General features: G+C 38.2%; 1 protein-coding gene across 2 annotated transcripts in view; it reads right to left on the bottom strand.

Annotated features, from left to right (window-relative positions):
* Positions 1-747: 747 nt before the first annotated feature.
* wdr74 (WD repeat domain 74) overlaps positions 748-21,927 on the bottom strand; it is a 25,428-nt gene continuing 4,248 nt past the window's right edge. For both annotated transcript variants that reach the window (XM_062965477.1, XM_062965478.1), the window contains exons 4-12: positions 21,719-21,782; positions 21,430-21,573; positions 21,216-21,317; positions 18,422-18,522; positions 18,279-18,334; positions 16,200-16,342; positions 12,332-12,388; positions 10,173-10,418; positions 748-1,094 (exon numbers count right to left, since the gene is read on the bottom strand). In XM_062965477.1, coding sequence (XP_062821547.1) covers positions 10,215-10,418; positions 12,332-12,388; positions 16,200-16,342; positions 18,279-18,334; positions 18,422-18,522; positions 21,216-21,317; positions 21,430-21,573; positions 21,719-21,782 — 871 coding nt within the window. In that variant the 3' untranslated portion in view covers positions 748-1,094; positions 10,173-10,214. The remainder of the gene's footprint in view (positions 1,095-10,172; positions 10,419-12,331; positions 12,389-16,199; positions 16,343-18,278; positions 18,335-18,421; positions 18,523-21,215; positions 21,318-21,429; positions 21,574-21,718; positions 21,783-21,927) is intronic.

Here is a 21,927-nt window from a genome sequence, read left to right on the forward strand (position 1 = left end):
ACCCCATCACCATGTGTGTTATCGATAAGTACAGTAGAGTCTCGCTTATCCAACACTCACTTATCCAACATTCTGGATTATCCAACGCATTTTTGGATTCAATGTTTTCAATATATCGTGATATTTTGGTGCTAAATTCATAAAAACAGTAATTACTACATAGCATTACTGCGTATAGAACTACTTTTTGTCAAATTTGTTGTATAACATGATGTTTTGGTGCTTAATTTGTAAAATCATAACCTAATTTGATGTTTAATAGGCTTTTCCTTAATGCCTCCTTATTATCCAACATATTCGCTTATCCAATGTTCTGCCGGCCCGTTTATGTTGGATAAGTGAGACTCTACTGTATTATTATTGAATCCTAGAGTTTGAAACAACTGCAACGGGCATCCAGTCCAGCCCCCTTTTTCTAGGCAACAAGACACCATCAAATCCCCCCAGACAGATGGCCATCCAGATTAAAAATCTCCAGAGACCCCATCACCATGTGTATTATCAATAAGTAGTATGACTCTCATTATTGTTATTTCCCATGCCAGTAAGGTAAGGCCTCACAACCTCGGAGGATGCCTGCCATAGATGTGGGCGAAACGTCAGGAGAGAGTGCTTCTGGAACATGGCCAGACAGCCCGAGAGACTCACAGCAACCCAGCGACCTGGAATTGTCAGGGGAGCGGGAACAAAAACCCACCCCTCTTGCAAATCCAGGCTTTTACTATTCCAGATCACGGAGAGCAGGCGTGATAGTTAAAAGTTTATTCCCCTTATCTGAAAGACTGTCCATATTGTGGGGCCCGCTTGCCGGAGCCCCCTCTGTGCTTCCCTGTCCGGCTTTCCCATGGCTCAAGGGCTGGGGGGCTCCGCTTGGGGGTCTTCTCTCGTGAGTCTCTGGCTCGGGCCGGCTTCCTCCTCTTCCAGTTCGCTCTTGGTGCTCTTCATGGATTCCCGCCGGCCGAAAGCCGAGTAGCGCCTCCAAATCACCGTGATTTTGGTGTTGTCTGACGGCTGCTTGAGGCTCTCCGACGCCAGTGATTCCTTTTTCCCACCTGAATGCTTGCTCTTGATGCTATACTTTTTCTTTTTTCTCCCTGGAAGCAAAAAAATATGATTATGGCGCTGGGAAAGAAACCATTTTTAATAGGTACTTACTGTACGGGCCTCTCTGCAGCGGCTCTTTTTAATAGGGCCTTACTCTAGAAGCCTTACGCGGCTTGGCAGCCGTTCTGCAAAAAGATTTCTTTTTTGGGGTGATAATAAATAATTACAATTACAATATTATTATTATGTACAGTAGAGTCTCACTTATCCAAGCCTCGCTTATCCAAGCCTCTGGATAATTACATTAATTGAGGCATCAGTAGGTTAAATGTTCTTTACATCAAGCTCTAATTTAAGATAGGACTGTCCAACTCTGATCCAATCATTATTCTCATCTTCTTCAATGTAAATGTGCTTATGTATCCTCTTAATAATAATAGAGTAAAATAATACATGTAATAATAATAATAATAATAATAAATACAGGAAAATACAGAAGATTCTCACTTATCCAACGTTCTGGATTATCCAACACATTTTTGTAGTCAATGTTTTCAATATACAGTAGAGTCTCACTTATCCAACATAAACGGGCCGGCAGAATGTTGGATAAGCGAATATGTTGGATAATAAGGAGACATTAAGGAAAAGCCTATTAAACATCAAATTAGGTTATGATTTTACAAATGAAGCAGCAAAACATCATGTTAGACAACAAATTTGACAGAAAAGGTAGTTCAATACACAGTAATGCTAAATAGTAATTACTGTATTTACGAATTTAGCACCAAAATATCACGATGTGTTGAAAACATTGACTACAAAAATGCGTTGGATAATCCAGAATCCAGAATGTTGGATAAGCGAGTGTTGGATAAGTGAGACTCTACTGTATCATGATATTTTGGTGCTAAATTCGTAAATACAGTAATTACAACATAACCTTACTGCGTATTGAATTACTTTTTTATCAGATTTGTTGTATAACATGATGTTTTGGTGCTTAATTTGTAAAATCATAACCTAATTTGATGTTTAATAGGCTTCTCCTTAATCTCTCCTTATTATCCAACATATTCACTTATCCAACGTTCTGCCGGCCCGTTTACGTTGGATAAGTGAGACTCTACTGTAATACCTGTAATAATAGAGTAGAATAATAAATGTTATAATAATAGAGGAAAATAATAAATGTAATAATACCAATAATAGTAGAGTAAAATAATAAATGTACCATATATTCTCGAGTATAAGCTGACCCAACCAGGACCCTCACCCGAGTATAAACCAAGGGGGGCTTTTTTAGTCCTAAAAAAGGGCTGAAAACTAGGCTTATACTCGAGTATATACAGTAATTAATATTATTATATTATGTTATTACAGTAGAGTCTCACTTATCCAAGCCTCGCTTATCCAAGTTTCTGGATTATCCAAGCCATTTTTGCAGTCAATGTTTTCAATATATCATGATATTTTGATGCTAAATTCGTGAACTACTTTTTCTGTCCAGTTTGTTGTATAACATGAAGTTTTGGTGCTTAATTTGTAAAATCAAAACCTAATTTAATGTTTAATAGGCTTTTCCTTAATTCCTCCTTATTATCCAACATATTTGCTTATCCAATGTTCTGCTGGCCCGTTTACCTTGGATAAGTGAGACTCTACTGTATTGCCATATACAGTAGGGTCTCACTTATCCAAGCTAAACGGGCCAGCAGAACCTTGGATAGGCGAATATCTTGGATAATAAGGAGGGATTAAGGAATTTACTGTATTTACGAATTTAGCACCAAAATATCGTGAAAACATTGTATTGAAAACATTGACTACAAAAATGCCTTGGATAACCCAGAACCTTGGATAAGCAAGTGTTGGATAAGTGAGACTCTACTGTATTTATATTATATATTTTATAATTATAATAAAATATAGACTTATTTATCATATACAGTATATATATATATATATATATATATATATATATGTAATTATATATTTATATTATATATTTTAAATAATAAAATATTATTATTATTAGATTCTCACTTATCCAAGCTTAACAGACTGGCAGAAGCTTGGATCAGCGAATCTCTTGGATAATAAAGCAGGATTAAGGAAAAGCCTATTAAACATCAAATTAGATTTTACAAATTAAGCACAAAAACATCATGTTATACAACAAATTTGACAGAAAAAGCAGTTTAATACACAGTAGTGTTATGTAGTAATTACTGTATTTACGAATTTAGCACCAAAAAATCACGATGTATTGAAAACATTGACTACAAAAATGCCTTGGATAATCCAGAAGTTTGTAATAATTTTATTGAGTTTCCAGATAGTATTTACAGTGAGACCGTGAGAACAAACAAGGTCATTAAAAGTATAAGTGCAGTGAATCGATAGAAAGGAGAAAGGGAGAAAAAGAAGAAAAAGAAGAAAAATAAAAATAAAATAAAATAAGGGTTGTTGTATGTCTTTCGGGCTGTGTGGCCATGTTCCAGAAGCATTCTCTCCTGACGTTTCGCCCACATCTATGGCAGGCATCCTCAGATGCCTGAGGGTGGGCGAAACGTCAGGAGAGAATGCTTCTGGAACATGGCCACACAGCCCGAAAGACATACAACAACCCTGTGATCCCGGCCATGAAAGCCTTCGACAACACAAAATAAAAAAAATAAAAAATAAAACTTATCACTTCCATCTCTTACACAGATACTTAAAGTAGTTACAGTCTTTGATCCATTTGTTTAATCATCAAATCCAGAAGTTTGGATAAGCGAGGATTGGATAAGTGAGACTGTACTGTATTTATATTATATATATTTAATAATAAAATATGTTATGTTATATATAATTATAAGATATGTTATATTTTATTATTATATAATTATGATCACATATAATATATGATAATAAATATATTATTGTTGTGATTATCTCCTTGCGAATTGGGAGGTTCCAAACTGCGTTAATTGTACAGTGCGGACGTGCTGCCACCTCCTCCACCCCTGCCCCGCCCGCGGTCAGGCCCTTGAGCTCGAGGCTCCGCCCACCTTTCTCGACGGGCGGGGGCGGGGTGGGCGTGGCCTGGGGCGGGGCTTCGGCGAGGTCTTCCGGGTGGAGCGCTTCGCTGGATTCCACGCAGCCCATCGCCCGCCGCCGCGGAGGCCTGGAGGGAGGGGCCCCGCCCACCCCGCCGCTCGCCCCACCGCGCCCCCTGCCGGCTTTGTGAGGTCACGCCTCCAGGGCAGGGCAGGGAAGCCGAGGAAGCGGCAGGCAGGCCCGCCCGCCAAGGGGAGGAGCCACCGCCGGCCACGCCCCCTTCACAGCAAGCGGTGAGAACAGGCAGCCCTTGCCTTGGAAGGGAGCCCACAAGGCCATCCAGTCCCACCCCCTTCTGTAGAATACAGCAAACGAGAGCTAGATGCAGGATTTCGTATCACAAAATCACAAGTCGAACACTTCCCAAGTGTCTAGGACTGTGTGATTATTATTATTATTATTATCTCCATGCAGTTCCTGAGGATGCCTGCCATAGATATACAATCTATAGATATAAAAGAGTGATGGCATCACGGCAGCGGACAAAACAACAAAACTACAGGCCCCCCAACCTCAAAATTTGACATCACAACCCATCATCCACGGCTCTAGGTTGATACAACAAAAATAAAAGAAAAATAAAGTCCTAATTAGAGGGAGAGGAATAACTGTTTTTATCCAATTGCTGCCAGGTAGAAAGCTAAGCTCCGCCCACTTGGTCTCCTAGCAACCGACCTAGCCCAGAGGATAGGCAGAGTTAGGTTTCACTTAGGCCTCTTCCACAGATTATCGAATTTGCACTGGATTATACAGCAGTGTAGACTCAGCTATATAACCCATTTAGAATCTTATATGATCTGCTTTGAACTGGATTATCTTGACTCCACACTGCCATATAATCCACTTCAGTGAGCATTTTATCCAGCTGTGAAGAAGGGGCCTCAGATAATCCAGTTCTAAGCAGATAATATAAGATTATAAATATACAGTAGAGTCACATTTATCCGACATAAACAGGCCGGCACCTTTACCCTTGACCTTAACTACCACCAATTCCTCAATACTTTATTTCCCATACCACCATACTTCACCACAGCAACGCGTGGCCGGGCACAGCTAGTATTATACTAATATTATATAATATTTCGCATCACAAAATCACAAGTCAAACACTTCCCAAGTGTCTAGGACTGTGTGATTATTATTATTATTATCTCCATGCAGTTCCTGAGGATGCCTGCCATAGATATACAATATTATACTAATATTATATAATATTTCGCATCACAAAATCACAAGTCGAACACTTCCCAAGTGTTTAGGACTGTGTGACAATAATAATAATAGTAATTATTATTATTATTATTATCTCCATGCAGTTCCTGAGGATGCCTGCCATAGATAAACAATAATATACTACTAATAATATAATATAATATTTTGCATCACAAAATCACAAGTCGAACACTTCCCAAGTGTCTAGGACTGTGTGATTATTATTATTATTATCTCCATGCAGTTCCTGAGGATGCCTGCCATAGATATACAATATTATACTAATATTATATAATATTTCGCATCACAAAATCACAAGTCAAACACTTCCCAAGTGTTTAGGTCTGTGTGACAATAATAATAATAATAATAATAATAATAATAATAATAATAATTATCTCCATGCAGTTCCTGAGGATGCCTGCCATAGATATACAATAATATACTACTAATAATATAATATAATATTTTGCATCACAAAATCACAAGTCGAACACTTCCCAAGTGTCTAGGACTGTGTGATTATTATTATTATTATCTCCATGCAGTTCCTGAGGATGCCTGCCATAGATATACAATATTATACTAATACTAGCTGTGCCCGGCCACGCATTGCTGTGGCAAAGTGGTGGTGGTATTGGTTAAAAATTGTTGTGTAATTTTTATTTGACGTTATTTGCAATTTTTTAATTAATTTTATTGTAAGTTATATTTTTATTTATTATATTTTATTATTTTCTTGTATTATTTTTAGTTATTTTCTGTTATTATAGTATTTTATTGTATTAATTTTTAGTGTTTTTTATTATTTTTTATTGGGTTGCTAGGAGACCAAGTTGGAGGCGCTTAGCCTTCTAACTGGCAGCAATTGGATAAAAGCAATTATTCCTCTCTCTCTAATTAGGACTTTATTTTTCTTTTCTTTTTGTTGTATCAACCTAGAGGCGTGGATGATGGGTTGTGTTGTCAAATTTCGAGGTTGGGGGACCTGTAGTTTTGTTGTTTTGTGGGTCGCCATGATGCCATCACTCTTTTATATATATATATAGATTATATAATATTTCGCATCACAAAATCACAAGTCAAACACTTCCCAAGTGTCTAGGACTGTGTGATTATTATTATTTTTATCTCCATGCAGTTCCTGAGGATGCCTGCCATAGATATACAATATTATACTAATATTATATAATATTTCGCATCACAAAATCACAAGTCAAACACTTCCCAAGTGTTTAGGACTGTGTGATTATTATTATTATTATCTCCATGCAGTTCCTGAGGATGCCTGCCATAGATATACAATATTATACTAATATTATATAATATTTCGCATCACAAAATCACAAGTCAAACACTTCCCAAGTGTTTAGGACTGTGTGATTATTATTATTATTATCTCCATGCAGTTCCTGAGGATGCCTGCCATAGATATACAATATTATACTAATATTATATAATATTTCGCATCACAAAATCACAAGTCGAACACTTCCCAAGTGTCTAGGACTGTGTGATTATTATTATTATTATCTCCATGCAGTTCCTGAGGATGCCTGCCATAGATATACAATAATATACTACTAAAAATATAATATTTTGCATCACAAAATCACAAGTCGAACACTTCCCAAGTGTTTAGGACTGTGTGATTATTATTATTATTATCTCCATGCAGTTCCTGAGGATGCCTGCCATAGATATACAATATTATACTAATATTATATAATATTTCGCATCACAAAATCACATGTCAAACACTTCCCAAGTGTTTAGGACTGTGTGACAATAATAATAATAATAATAATAATATTAATAATAATACTGTGGGACTTCCGAATCCAGACTGACAAAGTTCTGGAACACAACACACCAGACATCACAGTTGTGGAAAAGAACAAGGTTTGGATCATTGATGTCGCCATCCCAGGTGACAGTCGCATTGACGAAAAACAACAGGAAAAACTCAGCCGCTCTCAGGACCTCAAGATTGAACTTCAAAGACTCTGGCAGAAACCAGTGCAGGTGGTCCCAGTGGTGATGGGCACACTGGGTGCCATGCCAAAAGATCTCAGCCGGCATTTGGAAACAATAGACATTGACAAAATTACGATCTGCCAACTGCAAAAGGCCACCTTACTGGGATCTGCACGCATCATCCAAAAATACATCACACAGTCCTAAACACTTGGGAAGTGTTCGACTTGTGATTTTGTGAAACAAAATCCAGCATATCTATCTTGTTTACTGTGTCATACAACGTCGTTGTGTCAATAATAATAATAATAATAATCTCCATGCAGTTCCTGAGGATGCCTGCCATAGATATACAATAATATACTACTAATAATATAATATTTTGCATCACAAAATCACAAGTCGAACACTTCCCAAGTGTTTAGGACTGTGTGATTATTATTATTATCTCCATGCAGTTCCTGAGGATGCCTGCCATAGATATACAATATTATGCTAATAATATATTATCCTCAGGAACTACATGGAGATAATAATAATAATAATAATAAATAAATAAATAAATAAATAATCACACAGTCCTAAACACTAGGGAAGTGTTGGACTTGTGATATTGTGATGCAAAATATTATTATATTATATTATTATTAGTATAATATTGGATATCTATGGCAAGCATCCTCAGGAACTGCATGGAGATAATAATAATAATAATAATAATAATAATAATAATAATAATAGTCACACAGTCCTAAACACTTGGGAAGTCTTCGACTTGTGATTTTGTGATACGAAATATTATTATATAATATTATTATTAGTATAATATTGGATATCTATGGCAGGCATCCTCAGGAACTGCATGGAGATAATAATAATAATAATAATAATAATAATAATAATAATAATAATCACACAGTACGGATGTGCTGCCACCCCCTCCCCCCCCCCGCCCCGCCCGCGGTCAGGCCCTTGAGCTCGAGGCTCCGCCCACCTTTCTCGACTTCCCAAGTGTTTAGGACTGTGTGATGATGATGATGATTATTATTATTATTATTATTATTATTACTATTATTATCTCCATGCAGTTCCTGAGGATGCCTGCCATAGATATACAATATCATACTAATAATAATATAATATAGTAATATTTCGTATCACAAAATCACAAGTCGAACACTTCCTAAGTGTTTAAGACTGTGTGATTATTATTATTATTATTATTATTATTATTATTATTATTATTATTATCTCCATGCAGTTCCTGAGGATGCCTGCCATAGATATACAATATTATACTAATAATAATATTATATAATAATATTTCGTATCACAAAATCACAAGTCGAACACTTCCGAAGTGTTTAGGACTGTGTGATTATTCTTATTATCTCCATGAAGTTCCTGAGGATGCCTGTCATAGATATACAATATTATACTAATAATAATATAATATTTCGTATCACAAGTCGAACACTTCCCAAGTGTTTAGGACTGTGTGATTATTCTTATTATTATTACAGTAGAGTCTCACTTATCCAACACTCGCTTATTCAACATTCTGGATTATCCAATGCATTTTTGTAGTCGATGTTTTCAATTCATCATGATAGTTTGGTGCTAAATTTGTAAATGCAGTAATTACTACATAGCATTGCTGCATATTGAACTACTTTTTCTGTCAAATTTCTTGTATAACATGATGTTTTGGTGCTTAATTTGTAAAATCATAACCTAATTTGATGTTTAATAGGTTTTTCCTTAATCCTTATTATCCAACATACTCGCTTATCCAACATTCTGCCAGCCAGTTTATGTTGGTTAAGTGAGACTCTACTGTATTATTATTATTATTATTATCTCCATGCAGTTCCTGAGGATGCCTGCCATAGATGTGGGCCAAACGTCAGGAGAGAATGCTTCTGGAACATGGCCAGACAGCCACACACCTACATACATTATTTTCACTTTTATTATGTGTATAAATTTACCAACTGCCAATTTACCAAATTTCCCATGCCAGTAAGGTAACCTCTGAGGATGCCTGCCATAGATGTGGGCAAAACGTCAGGAGAGAATGCTTCTGGAACATAACCATACGGCCCGGAAAACTCACAGCAACCCAGACAAGAGTTCTTTCTCCCACCCTGGACATTTCACAGATATATAAACCCCACTTGCCTGGCTCCCAACAGACCTCACAACCTCTGAGGATGCCTGCCATAGATGTGGGCAAAACGTCAGGAGAGAATGCTTCTGGAACATAACGATACGGCCCGGAAAACTCACAGCAACCCAGACAAGAGTTCTTTCTCCCACCCTGGACATTTCACAGATATATAAACCCCACTTGCCTGGCTCCCAACAGACCTCACAACCTCTGAGGATGCCTGCCATAGATGTGGGCAAAACGTCAGGAGAGAATGCTTCTGGAACATAACGATACGGCCCGGAAAACTCACAGCAACCCAGACAAGAGTTCTTTCTCCCACCCTGGACATTTCACAGATATATAAACCCCACTTGCCTGGCTCCCAACAGACCTCACAACCTCTGAGGATGCCTGCCATAGATGTGGGCAAAACGTCAGGAGAGAATGCTTCTGGAACATGGCCAGACAGCCACATACCTATATACATTATTTTCACTTTTATTATGTGTATAACTTTACCAACTGCACAGCAGTCAATGGAAAAGATGGAAGAGAACGAAGAGTAATGGAACAGCATCGGATCCCACAACACCGATCGTATCCTTCCTTCCTTCCTGCCATCCTTTCCAGCTACAGATCTTCCCCTGTAGATCTACAAATCCCAAATCTAGATTCTTACGAACTCCCTGCAGCTTTGCATCCGTCTCCATCTGTCAGCTATTTAGATGTGCTGCTGCTGCTTCTTCTTCTTCTTTGGGGCCTGGATTTTTTGCCGCGCTTCGCCCTCTTTCTTCTCGGAAGGGGCTCCTGAGTCCGCTTTCCGTTTGGTGACCACGACTTTCATGGCGTTCCAGATTTCGTCGGTTTCGTCCTCCTCCTCTTTGACTTCTTCTTCCAACTCAGCCGAAGGGTCAAGGGCTTCGTCCTGAGTAAATGGAAACAAGGAAGGCAACACAGGTTGATTTTTTTGCCATCTCAAACCTATTAAGGAACGGGATATGATAATAATAATAATAATAATAATAATAATAATAATAATAATAAGAATAAGAAGAAGAAGAAGAAGCAGTCAAAAAAGAAGAACATGCCCTGGCAGAATATGTAAAGAACCTGCTTCGATTGAAGTCAAAAATCAGAAACTCCTCAAAGCACAGCAGACAAAAAACCAGTACAAGAAAACCGCACTACAAACTAGAGCTGACAGCTGGCACAACAAAACATTGCATGGAAAGTTCCTTGACAAAATTGAAGGAAAAGCTGATAAGGAGAAGACCTGGCTCTGGCTCACGAATGGGACCCTGAAGAAGGAGACAGAAGGCCTGATCCTTGCAGCCCAGGAGCAAGACATCAGGACAAAGGCCATTCAGGCCAAGATCGAAAAATCAGCTGATGACCCAAAATGCAGACTGGGCAAGGAAGCTGACGAAACCATTGATCATATCCTCAGCTGCTGTAAGAAAATCGCACAGACAGACTACAAACAGAGGCACAACTACATGGCCCAAAGGATTCATTGGAACTTATGCCTCAAGTACCACCTGCCAGCAGCAAAGAACTGGTGGGATCACAAACCAGCAAAGGTCGTGGAAAATGAGCACGTAAAGATACTGTGGGACTTCCAAATCCAGACTGACAAAGTTCTGGAACACAACACACCAGACATCACAGTTGTGGAAAAGAAAAAGGTTTTGATCATTGATGTCGCCATCCCAGGTGACAGTCGCATTGACGAAAAACAACAGGAAAAACTCAGCCGCTCTCAGGACCTCAAGATTGAACTTCAAAGACTCTGGCAGAAACCAGTGCAGGTGGTCCCGGTGGTGATGGGCACATTGGGTACCGTGCCAAAAGATCTCAGCCGGCATTTGGAAACAGCAGACATTGACAAAATCACGATCTGCCAACTGCAAAAGGCCACCCTGCTGGGATCTGCATCATCATCCGAAAATACATCACACAGTCCTAGACACTTGGGAAGAGTTTGACTTGTGATTTTGTAATACAAAATCCAGCATATCTATCTTGTTTGCTGTGTCATAATAAAATAAAAATAATAATAATAACAATTTTATTTTTATATCCTGCCTCACCTTCCCGAAGGCAATATAAACCTTCCTTCATACCTCACATTCTGTGAGGATTCCTGCCATAGATGTGGGCGAAACGTCAGGAGAGAATGCTTCTGGAACATGGCCATACAGCCCAGAAAACTCACAGCAACCCAACATTCATTAATTTAAACCCCACTCGTCTAGTTTCCAACAGAACTCACAACCTGTGAGGATGTCTGCCATTGATGTGGGCGAAACGTCAGGAGAGAATGCTTCTGAAACACGGCCAAATAGCTCAGAAAACTCACAGCAACCCAAAGTTCATTAATATAAACCCACTTGCCTAGTTTCCAACAGAACTCACAACCTGTGAGGATGCCTGCCATTGCTGTGGGTGAAACGTCAGGAGAGAGTGCTTCTGGAACACAGCCAGATAGCTCAGAAAACTCACAGCAACTCAAAGTTCATTAATATAAACCCCACTTGCCTAGTTTCCAACAGAACTCACAACCTGTGAGGATGCCTGCCATTGATGTGGGCGAAACGTCAGGAGAGAATGCTTCTGGAACACAGCCAGATAGCTCAGAAAACTCACAGCAACCCAAAGTTCATTAATATAAACCCCACTTGCCTAGTTTCCAACAGAACTCACAACCTGTGAGGATGCCTGCCACTGATGTGGGCAAAACGTCAGGAGAGAATGCTTCTGGAACATGGCCATACAGCCCAGAAAACTCACAGCAACCCCAGACTTGGAGTGGCTAACATATACCTCGTTGCAACTCACCTCCCATTTCTCGCGGCTGTTCAGCAGCAGGCAGCTGAGTCGGGATTTCAGATAAACCTATAAATAATATAAGTATATATTGTTATATAATAACAATAATAATAATAATAACACAGTCCTAGAATACTTGGGAAGTGTTTGACTTGTGATTTTATGATACGAAATCCAGCTTATCTATCTTGATTGCTGTGTCATAATAATAATAATAAATCACACAGTCCTAAACGCTTGGGAAGTGTTCGACTTGTGATTTTATGATACGAAATCCAGCATATCTATCTTGTTTGCTGTGTCATAATAAAATAATAATAATAATAATAATAATAATTATTATTATTATTATTATTATATAACTTTATTTATATACCACCCTATCTCCCAGAAGGGGCTCAGGGCGGTTTACAATGAAGATACAGACATACAATACACAACAATATACAAACACATTATTACACAAAAAATAAAATTTACATTAAAATAACAATCAGTAAAATCACAGCAGCTTCCAATTGGGGTCAATAATGCCGGGCTTTGAAGCTTCAAGGCTATTCGATGCTTATCAAGTTGGAGAATTGCAACATGTACACTTGCCTCCAACAGACAAGAGTTAATAATAATAATAATAATAATAATAATAATAATAATAATATTACTTTTTTTTTCTATCCCACCACCATCTCCCCGAAGGGACTCGGGGCAGCTAACATGGGGCAATGCCCAAAACATCAAATTAGGTTATGATTTTACAAATTACCGTATATACTCGAGTATAAGCCGAGGCACCTAATTTTACCACCAAAAAAAACCTGGGAAAACATTGACTCCAGTATAAGCCGAGAGTGGTAAATTTCAGAAAGAAAAATAGATACCAATAAAATTACATTAATTGAGGCGTCAGTAGATTAAATGTTTTTGAATATTTATATAAAGCTCAAATTTAAGATAAGACTGTCTAACTCTGATTAAATCATTATTCTCATCTTCTTCAGTGTAAATGTGCTTATGTATTCTTTTAATAATAATAGAGTAAAATAATACATTTAATAATAATAATAATAAATACAGAAAAATAATACATGTAATAATAGAGTAAAATAATAAATGCAATAATTATAAAAATAAGATCAGAGTGAAATAATAAATGTAATATAATAATAATAATAATAATAATAATAGAGTAAAATAAATGTAATAGTAGCAACAATAATAGAGTGAAATAATAAATGTAATAATAATAATAATAATAGAGTAAAATAAATGTAATAGTAGCAACAATAATGGAGTGAAATAATAAATGTAATAATAATAATAGAGTAAAATAAATTTAATAGTAGCAACAATAATAGAGAAAAATAATAAATGTAATAATACCAATAATAATAGAAAAAATAATAATAAATGTCCCATATATTCTCGAGTATAAGCTGACCCAAATATAAGCCAACCAGGACCCTCACCTGAGTATAAGCCGAGGGGGGCTTTTTCAGTCTTAAAAAAGGGCTGAAATACTAGGCTTATACTCGAGTATATACAGTAAGCACCAAAACATCATGTTATACAACAAATTTGACAGACAAAGTAGTTCAATATGCAGTAATGTTATGTTGTAATGACTGTATTTACGAATTTAGCACCAAAATATCACAATATATTGAAAACATTGGTTACAAAAATGCGTTGGATAATCCAGAACATTGGATAAGCGAGTCTTGGATAAGAGAGACTCTACTGTATGTGTGTGTGTGTGTATATACATATATTTATAAACTCCACTTGCCTAGTTTCCAACAAATCACACAGCTTCTGAGGCAGCCAGGCTTGGAAGCTGCAAGGCCATTCAATGCAAATCAGGGTGGACAATTGCAACATTCCCACTTGCCTCCAACAGACAAGAGTTCTTTCTCCCACCCTGGACATAATTCCACAGGGAAATCAACCCCACTTGCCTAGTTCCCAACAGATCTCACAACCTCTGAGGATACCTGCCATAGATGTGGGCGAAACGTCAGGAGAGAATGCTTCTGGAACATAACCATACAACCCGGAAAACTCACAGCAACCCAGACAAGAGTTCTTTCTCCCACCCTGGACATTTCACAGATATATAAACCCCACTTGCCTGGTTCCCAACAGACCTCACAACTTCTAAGGATGCCTGCCATAGATGTGGGCAAAACGGCAGGAAAGAATGCTTCTGGAACATGGCCAGACAGCGTGGAAAACTCCCAGCAACCCATTATTATTATTATTATTATTATTATTATTATTATTATTATTATTATTATTACTCTCCATGCAGTTCCTGAGGATTCCTGCCATAGGTGTGGGCGAAACATCAGGAGAGAATGCTTCTGGAACATAACCATACAACCCGGAAAACTCACAGCAACCCAGACAAGAGTTCTTTCTCCCACCCTGGACATTTCACAGATATATAAACCCCACTTGCCTGGTTCCCAACAGACCTCACAACTTCTAAGGATGCCTGCCATAGATGTGGGCAAAACGGCTGGAAAGAATGCTTCTGGAACATGGCCAGACAGCGTGGAAAACTCCCAGCAACCCATTATTATTATTATTATTATTATTATTATTATTATTATTATTATTATTATTACTCTCCATGCAGTTCCTGAGGATTCCTGCCATAGGTGTGGGTGAAACATCAGGAGGGAATGCTTCTGGAACATGGCCAGACAGCCACACACCTACATACATTATTTTCACTTTTATTATGTGTATAAATTTACCAACTGCCAATTTACCAAATCTCCCATGCCAGTAAGGTAAGGCCTCACAACCTCTGAGGATGCCTGCCATAGATGTGGGCGAAACGTCAGGAGAGAATGCTTCTGGAACATAACCATATGGCCCGGAAAACACACAGCAACCCAGGCAAGAGTTCTTTCTCCCACCCTGGACATTTCACAGATATATAAACCTAATTTGACTAGTTTCCAACAGACCTCACAACCTCTGAGGATGCCTGCCATAGATGTGGGCAAAACGGCAGGAAAGAATGCTTCTGGAACATGGCCAGACAGCGTGGAAAACTCCCAGCAACCCATTATTATTATTATTATTATTATTATTATTATTATTATTATTATTATTATTACTCTCCATGCAGTTCCTGAGGATTCCTGCCATAGGTGTGGGCGAAACATCAGGAGAGAATGCTTCTGGAACATAACCATACAACCCGGAAAACTCACAGCAACCCAGACAAGAGTTTTTTCTCCCACCCTGGACATTTCACAGATATATAAACCCCACTTGCCTGGTTCCCAACAGACCTCACAACTTCTAAGGATGCCTGCCATAGATGTGGGCAAAACGTCAGGAGAGAATGCTTCTGGAACATGGCCAGACAGCGTGGAAAACTCCCAGCAACCCATTATTATTATTATTATTATTACTCTCCATGCAGTTCCTGAGGATTCCTGCCATAGGTGTGGGCAAAACGTCAGGAGGGAATGCTTCTGGAACATGGCCAGACAGCCACACACCTACATACATTATTTTCACTTTTATTATGTGTATAAATTTACCAACTGCCAATTTACCAAATCTCCCATGCCAGTAAGGTAAGGCCTCACAACCTCTGAGGATGCCTGCCATAGATGTGGGCGAAACGTCAGGAGAGAATGCTTCTGGAACATAACCATATGGCCCGGAAAACACACAGCAACCCAGGCAAGAGTTCTTTCTCCCACCCTGGACATTTCACAGATATATAAACCTAATTTGACTAGTTTCCAACAGACCTCACAACCTCTGAGGATGCCTGCCATAGATGTGGGCGAAACGTCAGGAGAGAGTGCTTCTGGGACGTAATAATTTCCATAATACAAATACAAAAATTCACCTTATGCTCCAAGCGCTTGTGGCGGAGGTGGTGCACGCGAAGGAAGCGGTCCAGCCCGCAAGAGGCCACCAAAGGCAGCGCAGGGTGGCACTGGATGCCACTGATGCTCCCAGCAAATCCCTTTAGGCAATTCAGTAACCGTCCTGCCATAGGAAGACATAGTTTCTAAGTACAATGACTATACATAGAACATGTTCTGGAGACTCATCTCTTCTGGCAGGCCTACCTAGTCAACATTCAATCATGGATTTTTAATTTGTTACCATGCCAATTCTGTAGCTGTGTTTGGTATAAGTTTTCATATATGTGTATATATTTATATACCGTATATACTCGAGTATAAGCCGACCCGAATATAAGCCGAGGCATCTAATATTACCACAAAAAAAACCTGGGAAAACATTGACCCCAGTATAAGCCGAGGGTGGTAAATTTCAGAAATAAAAACCAATAAAATTACATTAATTGAAGCATCAGTAGGTTAAATGTTTTTGAATATTTACATCAAGCTCAAATTTAAGATAAGACTGCCCAACTCTGATCAAATCATTATTCTCATGTCAATGTGCTTATGTCTCCTTTTAATAATAATAGAGTTAAATAATACATGTAATAATAATAATAAATACAGGAAAATAACACAGGTAGTAATAAATAGAGTAAAATAATAAATGTAATAATAATAATAAATACAGGAAAATAACACAGGTAGTAATAAATAGAGTAAAAAAATAAATGTAATAATAATAATAAATACAGGAAAATAACACAGGTAGTAATAAATAGAGTAAAATAACAAATGTAATAATAATAATAAATACAGGAAAATAACACAGGTAGTAATAAATAGAGTAAAATAACAAATGTAATAATAATAATAAATACAGGAAAATAACACAGGTAGTAATAAATAGAGTAAAATAACAAATGTAATAATAATAATAAATACAGGAAAATAACACAGGTAGTAATAAATAGAGTAAAATAACAAATGTAATAATAATAATAAATACAGGAAAATAACACAGGTAGTAATAAATAGAGTAAAATAACAAATGTAATAATAATAATAAATACAGGAAAATAACACAGGTAGTAATAAATAGAGTAAAATAACAAATGTAATACAGTAATAATAAGATCAGAGTGAAATAATAAATGTATTAATAATAATAAAAATAGAGTAAAATAAATGTAATAGTAACAACAATAATAGAGAAAAATAATAAATGTAATAGTAGCAACAATAATAGAGAAAAATAATAAATGCAATAATAATAAGATCAGAGTGAAAAATAAATGTATTAATAATAATAATAAAAATAGAATAAAATAAATGTAATAGTAGCAACAATAGAGAAAAATAATAAATGTAATAATACCAATAATAATGGAGAAAAATAATAAATATACCATATATTCTCAAGTATAAGCTGACCCAAATATAAGCCAACTAGGACCCTCACCCGAGTATAAGCCGAGGCGGGCTTTTTCAGTCTTAAAAAAAGGGCTGAAAAACTAGGCTTATACTCAAGTATATACAGTAATTTAATTTATTGTACTTTTATGTTCATTTGTATTTTTAATGTGTTGTACTCCGCCTCAAGCCACCAGGAGAGGCAGGTAATAAATAAAATGTATTAATGTGTTGTCGAATAATAATAACTTTAGCATCATCGACAAGTAAAAATTAAAACAGAATAAAAACACATTTATATACAATGGCATAGTAAAAATAGTAAAATACTCAAAAAAATGGCATAGTAAAAAATAATTTTAAAACGAGAGCGGACTTTCATGGCTTTTTTCCAGTTTTCTAGGCTGTCTGGTCATGTCCCAGAAGCATTCTCTCCTGATGTTTCGCCCACATCTACAGCAGGCATCCTCAGAGCTGTACGTGGCTAGGGTGACCTTTCAACATACATACATATGGGCGAAACGTCAGGAGAGAATGCTTCTGGGACATGGCCTGGAAAACTCACAGTAATGCAAAACTGTGTACGTTTCTGTCAAAGGCTTTCATGGCCGGAATCACTGGGTTGCTGTGAGTTTTCCCGGCTGTGTGGCCATCTTCCTTACCTTGCCGAAGGTCAAAGACTGCCACATCCCCGTGTGAACTGCCAACCACAACAGAACTGCAAAGGAAAATGGGTTCAAAATATAAGAATGCTTAACTTGATAAAATTACATACACCCATAATCCCAAACAGAAAGAGACTCACTTTGCATCAGGAGTCAATGAGAGTGCGGTGAGTGGATACTCGCCAAAGGTGATCTCCATCACAGGCCGGCGCTGAGGGCAGCCGGGATCGTAGAGCCGGACCTAAACACAAAGACGAGGAGGGTCAAGAGTTGGATCCAACTCTAGGGTTCTATAAATAATAATAATAATAATAATAATAATAATAATAATAATAATAATAATTTCATAATTGTGCGGTTTTCTGGCATTGTATATTTTTGCCGCTTCTGTGACTGTTCATTTGGGTTTTGATGATTCCGTAGCCCACTTGTCGATGGATGTCCAGAATCAGCAGCATCCACCGCGGTCCTTTTTATCCTGGGCGACGACCGAGCCAGTATAGACTTCGTTTGGGTTTGATTCTCCATAATGCTAATGGGTTAGGTGCTCTTAGTTGTGCTCCTCAGCTGAGGCCTCTCTGGCTTGGTTGGACCTGCCGGTAGTTACACTAGAGCTGACAGCTGGCACAACAAAACACTGCATGGAAAGTTCCTTGACAAAATTGAAGGAAAAGCTGATAAGGAGAAGACCTGGCTCTGGCTCACGAATGGGACCCTGAAGAAGGAGACAGAAGGCCTGATCCTTGCAGCCCAGGAGCAAGACATCAGGACAAAGGCCATTCAGGCCAAGATTGAAAAATCAGCTGATGACCCAAAATGCAGACTGTGCAAGGAAACCGACGAAACCATTGATCATATCCTCAGCTGCTGTAAGAAAATCACACAGACAGACTACAAACAGAGGCACAACTATGTGGCCCAAATGATTCATTGGAACTTATGCCTCAAGTACCACCTGCCAGCAGCAAAGAACTGGTGGGATCACAAACCTGCAAAAGTCTTGGAAAATGAACATGCAAAGATACTGTGGGACTTCCGAATCCAGACTGACAAAGTTCTGGAACACAACACACCAGACATCACAGTTGTGGAAAAGAACAAGGTTTGGATCATTGATGTCGCCATCCCAGGTGATAGTTGCATTGACGAAAAACAACAGGAAAAACTCAGCCGCTCTCAGGACCTCAAGATTGAACTTCAAAGACTCTGGCAGAAACCAGTGCAGGTGGTCCCGGTGGTGATGGGCACACTGGGTGCTGTGCCAAAAGATCTCAGCCGGCATTTGGAAACAATAGACATTGACAAAATCACCACCTGCCAACTGCAAAAGGCCACCCTACTGGGATCTGCACACATCATCAGAAAATACATCACACAGTCCTAGACACTTGGGAAGTGTTCGACTTGTGGTTTTGCGAAACGAAATCCAGCATATCTATCTTGTTTGCTGTGCCATACAACGTCGTTGTGTTAACAATAATAATAATAATAATAATAATAATAAATCACAGTCCTTGGGAAGTGTTCAACTTGGGATTTTTGTTTGCTGTGTCATAAAATAATAATAATAATAATAATAATAATAATAATAATAATCTTTGATAATGATGATGGAGTCTCATTCCTTGGAGGTATTTAAGCAAGGGCTGGAAGGCCATCTGTCAGGAGGGCTTTGAGGGTGTCTTCCTTCATGGTAGAAGTGGGTTGGACAGGATGACCCAACTCTAGAGTTCAGTCATCATCATCATCGATAATAATGATAAATATGGAATGGTTGGTTGCTTATGTTTTATTGTTTAATATGCTTGTTTTTTTGTTTACATGTTTTAAAATGCATTTGATATTGTATTTTATGCGGTATTTGGGCTCGGTCCCCATGTGAGCTGCGGCAGGAGATGGGGCAGGATACAAAAATAAAGTTGTTATTATTATTGGCCTGGATGGCCTTTGAGGTCTTTCCCAACTCTAGGACTCTGTTGTTGTTGTTGTTGTTGTTATTGGACTGGATGGCCCTTGGGGTCTCTCCCAACTCTAGGACTATTATTATTATTATTATTATTATTATTAGACTGGATGGCCCTTGGGGTCTCTCCCAACTCTAGGACTCTATTATTATTATTATTATTATTATTGGACTGGATGGCCCTTGGGGTCTCTCCCAACTCTAGGACTCTTATTATTATTGTTATTATTATTATTATTATTATTATTATTATTATTGGCCTGGATGGCCTTTGAGGTCTTTCCCAACTCTAGGACTCTGTTGTTGTTGTTGTTGTTATTGGACTGGATGGCCCTTGGGGTCTCTCCCAACTCTAGGACTATTATTATTATTATTATTAGACTGGATGGCCCTTGGGGTCTCTCCCAACTCTAGGACTCTATTATTATTATTATTATTATTATTATTATTATTATTATTATTATTATTATTATTATTATTGGACTGGATGGCCCTTGGGGTCTCTCACAACTCTAGGACTATTATTATTATTATTATTATTATTATTATTATTATTATTATTATTAGATTAATGGCCCTTGGGGTCTCTCCCAACTCTAGGACTCTATTATTATTATTATTATTATTATTATTATTATTATTATTATTATTATTATTGGACTGGATGGCCCTTGGGGTCTCTCCCAACTCTAGGACTCTTATTATTATTGTTATTATTATTATTATTGGACTGGGTGGCCCTTGGGGTCTCTCCCAACTCTAGGACTCTTATTATTATTATTATTATTATTATTATTATCATCATCATCATCATCATCATCATCGTCATCAGTATTAGTATCTGTCGGGAGGGCTTTGATTGTGTCTTCCTGCCTAGTAGAATGGGGTTGGATGGGATGGCCCTGAGGGTATCTGCTACCTCTAGGATCCTAAACCCGATCCATTGGCTGTATATCTCCCCCAGTTTCTACCTGGTGGTGACCGGTGCAGGTCACAATTTTCCGTGATCCTGGAAGGAACTGCATATCCCGTTCCCAGACTCGGACTCTGAGATCGAGCCAATCGTGCCGTACCTGTGGCAGAAGACAACAAGACGTTACCGATGCAGAGAAAGTGCGCATCAAGGCAACATTTCTGCATCTAAGAATCCAGAAGGTGATGCATAAACACGGACAGTCCGCTCACGTTTTTGGCTCGGAAGATGGGCTCCTGCGGCTGGCACAGGTCCCACACCTTGAGGCAGTTCTCCTTCCCACCTGTGGCCACCTGGTGAGGCATTTCCGGGTTCTGGCGCATGCGGCACACGCCGGGGCCGACCTGGACCTCGACCTGCCATGTAGGAGATATTGGGAGTGACAAGAGGTCAGAAACTATCTTCAGACCCACTTTCCCAAAAAGAAAGCAAAGCCTTGTTTTACTCCACTTGGCTCTTCTTTCTCTGCATATCCCCATTTCTAACGTCACAGAGACTCACATTTTCAGAGGAGACGTCTCTCCAGACCTTCAGCAATCCGGATTCTACGCAGGTGACAAGGGAGCTTGAATTGAATCACGGAGAAGGGAAGGGAGAAAAGGGAAGTTAGCTAAGTCATAAACATCCATAATATACCGACAACATGACAGGAACAAGGGGAGGATTGTCATAACTAATGAAGATTGAAGGATAGATGATGATAATGATAA

This window comes from Anolis carolinensis, unplaced genomic scaffold (assembly GCF_035594765.1).
Source record: "Anolis carolinensis isolate JA03-04 unplaced genomic scaffold, rAnoCar3.1.pri scaffold_14, whole genome shotgun sequence".
NCBI classification, from domain to species: Eukaryota; Metazoa; Chordata; class Lepidosauria; order Squamata; family Dactyloidae; genus Anolis; species Anolis carolinensis.